General features: G+C 33.5%; 1 protein-coding gene across 1 annotated transcript; it reads right to left on the bottom strand.

The window, feature by feature from the left end:
• Nucleotides 1-6596: 6596 nt before the first annotated feature.
• LOC110036587 lies at nucleotides 6597-7271 on the bottom strand (the record flags this gene model as incomplete). Its single annotated transcript, XM_020741064.1, is given in 1 exon segment — nucleotides 6597-7271. A coding segment is annotated over 1 exon segment (296 nt), but the record flags the coding sequence as incomplete, so codon positions are not given.
• Nucleotides 7272-8807: the final 1536 nt, after the last annotated feature.

Below are 8807 nucleotides of genomic sequence, written 5' to 3'. Positions count from 1 at the left end.
GTGTGAATTTATATTTAATTATGTCCATTTTATGTTGTATGTATTGAAACTATTATTAATATAAGAAAAGAAGTTCTGTTCAAGTGTGAAAAGTTAGTCTTATGTGTCTAAAATTAAAGTTGCGCACCTAAAAGTTTCGGAATTTTGATGAACTCAAAACTATTAAAATGTCCGTTAAAACTAAAATATTAAAGTTTAGAAATCTTGGTTTTGAATTTCCAAAATCTCGTCAGATTGAATGGTGCCATAGCGCCACTATTGGGCGCTATAGCGCCACTATTGGGCGTTATAGAGCCACTTATCAGGCAAAGCATGGCGCCATAGTGCCACTACTCCGCGCTATAGTGCCAGACCGACCGAAATTTATTATTAGTGCATAACCAACCAATTTTTGTCATTTTTCACCTTGGTTCACCTTCTTCCTCCTCTATTTTTCAACTTCACTCCTCTATGGCTTGGATTTGTATTTGATTGGTTTGAGTTGAGGTTTCAAACTATAGATTTCATATTCTCTTGGTAAGATCCACATTTTGGTAATAAATTTTTTAATTTCACCATGGATTTCTTCCACATTATAGTTAGGCTAAAAATTTGAGATATTTGATGAAAATAGTTAAAAATCCATGGATGAATGTTTATATAGTTTAAAATGTGTTGTAGAAGCCTTATGGAGTTATACTTTAATCTCATGGGAATTTTATCAAATACTTTTTATATTACACATGGATCCTAAAACAAAGAGAGGTAGAGGACAACCTAGCTTTGATAATGAGAGATTCTCTGGTTCTAAAGCCCATGATAGATATAGAGATAGGAAATCCAAGAAATTGTTTGCAGGGCAGAGTTTTCTTCATCCTGGGGGAACTATTGAATATTTGATTGCTGAACGACAGTGGGAAATTTTCTACTACTTCACTACCATCGATGTGATTTCAGTGGTCCATTAGTTTTATGCAAATTTTGCTGATGAATCTAATGATTTCATTTATGTTTGTGGATAGTATGTGGATATTAGCCCAATTTGGATCAATCACATTTATCAACTGCATAGTGTTCTTTCCGGCTTTTATTCTAAATTTAATCCTTCTGATACTGAACTGGACGAGATCATGGGATTCCTGACTAATGAAAATAGTGTTTGGAAGATAAAGAATGGCTGGCAAGTAATTTTTCTTTTTCAAAGTTAAATGTTCATTCTCTTGCATGGAATTACTTTATTTCTGGTATATTGCTTCCAACTAACCATTTTAGTGAGGTAACATGACAATGAGTCACTTTGAACTATTGCATTCAGATGAACAAACCTATTTACATTAGCTCTATTATTTACAAGAATATGATTATTTCCTCAAGAGGAGGAACTAGTAGACGTATGGGTTTCTCTTCTCTTATTTCCACCGTGTATATTAAATCGGGAGTTAAATATAAGACATGGGAGGAAAATTTACCACCCCATAATTCTATTTAAAAAACAAATTTGGAGATTTATGGAAAACATATTGGTTCTATATCTAGAAGTGAAGGTCATGATATCCCTTCTACATCAACCTCTAGACCTTCCGCTTCTGGTACTTCTTCACTAGATTCTGTAATGGCAACAAGGAGATATTTTGACATTACTGAATCAGGAGAAGAGTTTAGAAGCACACATGGACCATAATGATGAGTATATGCATAGGAGAGTAGAATTTGATATTGTTTATCATGATGTTATAGAGAGATACAAGAGGGGCAATCATTCAGTGGAATTTTATAAATGCCCCGGTTTTACACCATATCAAAGAGGAGAGTTGGATGAGGATGTAGATCTTGGTAATGATGAGGAGGAGGAGGAGGAGGAAGATGATTACGTCTTTGTTTTTTCTTTATAGATCTTGGTAATGATGATGATGAGGAGGAGGAGGAGGAGGAGGAAGATGATTAGGTCTTTAGTTTTTCTTTTATTTTAGTTCTTGTATTTGGATTTTCTCTGTTTTTAGTTATGTGTTGTACTTTTGTTGGAGTGTTATGATTGTACTTTTTTTAGTATTGAGGTGTATATTTGTATTAAAATGTAGTATTGCATTTTTTAATCTATTGTTTATTGTTTACTGTTTTTGCTCCAGTTATACATTATGAGTGTGCTAGAGTTGTATTTTACTTGTGCTTTTAATGTTATACATGTTAATTTTAGATTTACTATTGCTCAACACCTGTTTTATTACTAATACATGTGTTTTTCTCCTACTTAGAACTTTTACATCTTTTAATGTTATACATGCTAATTTTAGATTTACTATTGCTCAACACCTGCTTTATTACTTATACATGTGTTTTTCTCCAACTTAGAACTTTTACATTTTTCTCTTTCTTCATGATTATTATGAAATGTACCATTTTAAATTAGTTAAAACTTATAGTAAAGAAAATTGTATTTTTGTAAATATTGAGGATTTTAGATTTTTTTACTTAAAAAGAAAGAATTGAGACTCTATGAAAAATCTTTTTAAGCTAATACACATTTATCAAGTAAGAAAATGTGGGGAATTTTTAACTTTAAGAAGAGGATGGTGGAGTTCAATATCATTAATACACATTTATCAAGTAAGAAAATGTGGGGAATTTTTAACTTTAAGAAGAGGATGGTGGAGTTCAAAATCATTAATGACTATCCAGGTATAATAATCCTCACATGACATGAAAAGAAAATGAAATGATTGAAAATGATCCTAAAAGAAAAAAAAAAGTAAAATCTAAAGAAAAAGAAAATGCAAAAAAGAAAATATGTGGGGAGAAGCTTAAGGAGATGCCTAACAAAAAAATGGATTCACTTGAATCATCTTAAAGAAAGATACTTATTTACACTTCTGGACTTATTTTTGAAGTATAATCATCTTTACTAGTAGAGCTCTCATGAACTTCTTTTTCTTGTAATTCTTCTAAGCATCCTTAGTATGACAAATTACAATTATTCTTAAAATGAATAGAAAATCAGAACTCTTAGACTTGACTACTAAATATTCTTACATTTTAGTTTTAACCTGAGTTATGGAAAATTTTTCAAAAGATTTACTTTTAAATTTTTAACAAAAAACTATAGAAATCTTTAAGTAAAACTCACTACCATAAGTTATAATTTTTATATAGTAAAAAGGAGTTACTTGAGGACAAGTAACGTTTAAGTTTGGGGGAATTGATTCATCTAAAAATAACCTGTTTTAGTGTACATTTTATGTCATTTTATGTCTATTTTTTGTGATATTACACTTTAAAGAAAGGTATTTTGCATGTTTTTTTTTTTTGTTTCAGATACATGGAATGGTTATTTGGAGAAAATGAGGATAAAATGGAGCAAAAATGGATGTTTTTGTATGGCACCATAGCACTAGTAGATGGGCTAAATGGGCGTTATAGCGCCCAAATTGACGATATACCTTCGATAACTAACTTTCTAGAATATCCACTAAATTTTGCTGAATTTTGAAGGGTGCTTGAAATGACCCTTGGTGATTTTTTTATCTATTAATAGGGCCAAATTATGGATGAAAAGGGAGTCTTTGGAGAGTCTCTTTGGAGGCATTTTGGGGTCATCCGGGAGAGTTTGGTTGGATTCTCTAAATTTTGCTGAATTTTGAAGGGTGCTTGAAATAAGGGTGATTTTTTATCTATTAATAGGACCAAATTATGGATGAAAAGGGAGTCTTTGGAGAGTCTTTTTGGAGGCATTTTGGGGTCATCCTGGAGAGTTTGGTTGGATTCTAGTGTGTAGAGAGTGTGTGTGAGTGTGTGTGTGAGAGAGAGAGAGAGAGTCTTTATTTTATGTAAGAGTTTGGAGATTGACTTCAAAGAAACTTCAGGATTTGCTTGGGGAGAAGACATAAAAATAAGTACTTGTATTTGTGTTTAAGTTTTTGTTGTAAGGCTTCGATTTCAATACAATTTATGTGTTTTTTTCATCTCCAAGAATTCTGAGTAGTTCCCTTTCTTTCTCCTTGCATATGGGAATTAATTTTGTGGGCTGAGAATGATTTAAAGATTTTTTTTTATTTTTTTAAAACATTTTGATGGTATTTTCAGCGGTTCTTCATTCACTTTACGTCGTTAAAATCTGATGAGAAACATAATAACCGGGAGGTCTATGATTTCACCAACTAGTGAGTACCACATTTCATCTTGGGCAAAGCCGTTGCGATCACTTGAGGGGAGTGCAAATAAATAAGGAGATAAGTTTTGATGAGCGTAGAATTGATGTTTCTTGGGCGACAAACTAAATTCTTTTATCAATTTAGTGTAGAGTTTTGATCGTAAGGGTCCCTAGTAGGTCCTATAGAGAGGGCATAATGGGTAATCTAGAAGTGAGATGCCAGAATCTGCTCAGCACTATTACACAAGCTGGTGAGAGACTTTAGGTTAGCCAATGCTCTTTGCAAGCACCGAGAGGGGGTAAAGAATTTGGATGCTCCTATTTTGCACAATACAACATTTTATTTTTTTCATCATTCAATTCCTAAACTGATTAACATCACTTTCCAAGGGGAAAGATCTTTTCATAATATTTCACTCTCTTTTAAAGTTTTTTATCTTTTCATAATATTTCAAACTCTCTTTTAAAGTTTTTCAAATTGTGTTATTCTTTTAAACTTTATCAGTTTTTTAATATGTTTTATATTTTCTGCATAAATTAAGTGTTAAACTGTTACTGATATATCGAAATTATTTTCCTATTTTAATATCTGCAATTTAGATAGAAGTTTTGCAAGTCAATAGTATAGAATTTGGGATTTCCTCATGGGATCGATTTTGGAGTTTTTAAGGAAAATCCTATATTACTTGAAATGATACATATACTTGCGTAGTAACCCTAATGTGAAGTTTTATTATTTAGTTTCATTTATTCACACTAGCCGCTGAATATAATTTGAGCCAAGTTTTGGCAATCATTTGGAGTTAAAAAATATGTGTAGCTGCGGGTTGGGCAATATTGTCACAAATAGTGACATTTTCATCATCCATGGGTTCCAATACTACAAGTTTTTATCTATCGCTAGTTATGCCCTTAGCCCCCCCTCCCCCCACCCAAACTAATTATCATATGTTTTCACTGAACATGTTATGGAAAAAAATAGCTATATAAATGCATTATTTTATTATTATTGGAATATAATTTCTTTGGTCCATTAATAAATATGAGTGTAATTGTTTACTAGTATGTACATCTAATTTTATTAATCATCAATATATTGTGTCCATATACTTATTACGGTTGTACATGAGATGGGTTAACGTGAATCATAAGAATGACAAGCAATTTTAGCATAGCACACACAAAATTTTTATTCAACAGAAAGTGATTTTTTTTCTAGTAAGATAATGATTCAACATGTGACACCAATTTATATGGATTGCATATAAGATATGGTGCTAGATATGATGCATTATTTTATTGTATTTCTCAAGTCAATATTTATAGTTAGGAGTGAAGTAAATTAGAAAAGTAAATCATACTTTTTTACTTTATTATTCAATTTCTATGCATTAATAAATCCTATTGCACCCACAACGAAGTGACAATATGATAGAAAGAGAGGGAGAGAGAGAGATGGGGAGTTATAGTGAATGTGGCTTCACGTTTTTAGACGAAGTCATATGGTGATTGTTTTTCAAACATGTGGTTTTCTTTAAAAATACCACTCCATGCACACATGTGATCTTTCACTCGGGCCAACTCATGAAATTTTTTTCCTCAACATTATCGAACACCCATTGCATAATCGACAATGCACATACATTTCATAACAAACTACTTAATTGCTCACTTTAGCATAAATATACAAATGAAGAAGATTGTGGATTTAGCCAACAAAGTGAACTATGTGCTGAACTCATACAAGAAGAGATGATAACAGAGTTGCTAATTGGGCTGCAAAGCTTGAAAGTTTTCTTACTTATGCTATTATTTCTAAGAATGTTCCTATGATTCTTATGCATCTTCTGTATTTTGATTTACTTTAATATGATTTACTCGTTTTTAGTTTTCTTTGGGTTCGTTGGTGGAGTGAATTGTATTTTTCTTTCCTTGGGAGAGGAACCTTAAGTGTTATGTTTTTGTGTGAGTTGTGTGAGGTTTAATAGGTTCCTCTTGCCGCTTTTTGTAATTCTTTTTTATTTGGAATAAAAATAAGGTGCCGTACAAAGCTCTTTTACTAAATTAAAAAAAAATACTCACTTTAGTTTTATGTATAACCACCTTGCATGTACATTTCATGCAAACTATATAACCAAAGTTTTAAACACATCCCTTCTAGCATAATAACAATTGTACTAAGTTTGCATCTTCATGAGAAAGGTTACAACCCACCATCTAGTCTGCAAAACCAAAACAATCAAAATAAATAAAATAACCAAAGCTTTACTATGAGACAGCACAAAAATGATTTACTTTGCCTTAATTTCATGCAATATACACAATGTTCAATTTATTTTTTTTAAATATTCTACCTCATTTCTCTTGAATTTCCATTAAATTTAAACAGCTAACTAACAAAACATGACAATATCAATGATAAAAAAATTTTCCAACTAATTAATTTAAAGATCTTGCACTCAACTGAGATCCAAAGCCACTAAAGACACACCAAAGAAATGTCTCAACTCCAAACAAACAAATCCAGCAAAAAAACCTTTTACAGCCAACACTTTTCAAGCAATCATTAAATACAATCATGCGGAGGTGTATCAACGCATCCTCAGCCTCCAGACACACACATACATGATCATTCAAGTATTAAAAACACAAACCAAAATATTTCTATATCAAAATTCTAACCAAACATTCAAAATGTACTGCTGCGATCGCATACAGTGCAACAAAGCTCTCCATCTTGTTTCAAAAATCACAAACTCCAAGACTACAAAGAAACTAAAGAGATCCTATTTGCCATCTGTATTGTAGGGCGCTATGATCACCAATTGTTGGCATTAGCATGACATAACATTTCACACATTGGAGCTTCTAAGCTCACCCTTATCATGGCCATATTCTGCCATGCCTACACCCTCATTTTGGTGTTTAACCCATCCTGCTGTATCCGCCTTGGTATAGTTCCAGTAGAATGACAAAGATGATGCAAATAAAATCAGCACAAAGCCAGCTGCTGCCGCAAAAACACCCTTACGAAGGGCGATACATGATGTCAAATCCTTCTTCTCATAGTAACCGATATACTTGGTGTGATAAGCATTCCTTGCTGATCCAGCAACGAGGCAAACCTCCGCAACTAAGAAACATAACCTGTAGATCAGAAGCAATACATAATTCCCAAGTAGTATGCCACAAAGTTCTACAGGAACAAAGGAAGTGCCACAGATTAACCTGAAGCAAGGAATATACAAGTTTGACTAGTTCTACCATTAAAAGACTTGAGGGCAATATTCCAGTTCAAATACTAGAGTAAAAATAGTGCAAACATCTTAGCCTCATATTTATAGTCTTTTTCCTTTATCAGTAGTCGATGGATTTTTCTCTAGGCAATGAAAGAAAGCATGAAAAGTACAAGAGACTTGAGGAATCGTGAGGTTTCAGGTGGCTGTTATGAAATACCATCGCCCTTGACAAATACCCCTCCAGCATCATCATCCCTCGTGATACTCCATTTTAGAAATCATGGTTCAATCACTTGCAGAGTAGAAGTATAATATGGAGTACCAAGATAGAAGCATGAATTGTACAAGCATAAAATGGAGTTTAAGTTTTAATCAAGGTTCAATAACTTGCATTGCAGAGCCTCCATATTAATGAAAGAGGTCGGGAGAGATTGTGATACGAAATGGGGGTAGCTGTCATAACTGTGATAAGAGAATTTTTTGCAAATCTGAAGGAGAAAAAAGGGGAGAATGTTTTCGTTGGGGAGAATGTTTTCGTTGGGGAGAAACAGGTGGATTTTAGTTTACCGAAAATCAATTCACTTTTTGGCCTTCCAAATATTACAAATGATTTCTTTTCAAATTTCATGCTCTCTGATTTGGATTTAGATGAGATATTGGATTCTTGCCTGATAAATCATGGTGAGTGAAGAATTCGGCATGGAAGAAAAATCAACTTCCTGCTTCTGCCCTGAATGTCGAGTGTAAAGCTTGGCATTATTTTATTTCGGCCAAACTCCTACCTCCCAAAAATCTTAGTCAGGTGGCTAGAGAAAGAGCGATTCTGAATTCTTTTATTCAGTTGCGGTTTTCTATAGAAGTCAGTTTCGGGATCAATAATTCCATTTTTAACACTTTAAGGGTGTCATTGGGTTGGGGCATTCTTCCGTAGTTGTTGCTCTTTGTTTGAAGGCGGGAGTCATGTATGAAAACTGGGAAGAGCAGTTGCATTCTCTGAAGCCCATCAGAAAGAAGAATATTGGGACGTGTATAGTAGGATCTCATTTGAGGCAAGAGTTCTTTCACGCCTACCTCTTCTCAACCTCAACCCACTGCTTTGATTGTCTCGATTTCAGAGCATCTGTATACACTCTCTTAGGACTCTCATTGTGTGATGAGAGTTACATGATCTTGCTAAGCACTCACACCACTATGCCCAGCAAAACAAGCATCAACTTAACTATCTAACTAAGCATCAAGCAGCATAGCAGGAGACATTTTCGCAGAAAAAGTGTAATGTGGGGTAAAGATCTAGTGGTGTTTCCTACTCCACCTTCCAGGCACTACGATTATATCTAGGGCTGTCAATTTGGCTCGTTGTTCGCGAACAGCTCGTGTTCGGCTCGTTAAGCAGCTTGTGTTTGGCTCGTTCGTTAAGCCTAACGAGCCGAACACTAACAAATTTT

This window comes from Phalaenopsis equestris, unplaced genomic scaffold (genome assembly GCF_001263595.1).
Source record: "Phalaenopsis equestris unplaced genomic scaffold, ASM126359v1 Scaffold208885, whole genome shotgun sequence".
NCBI classification, from domain to species: domain Eukaryota; kingdom Viridiplantae; phylum Streptophyta; class Magnoliopsida; order Asparagales; family Orchidaceae; genus Phalaenopsis; species Phalaenopsis equestris.
The sequence above is the reverse complement of the archived record's forward strand: the minus strand, read 5'-3'. Positions and strand labels throughout refer to the sequence as shown.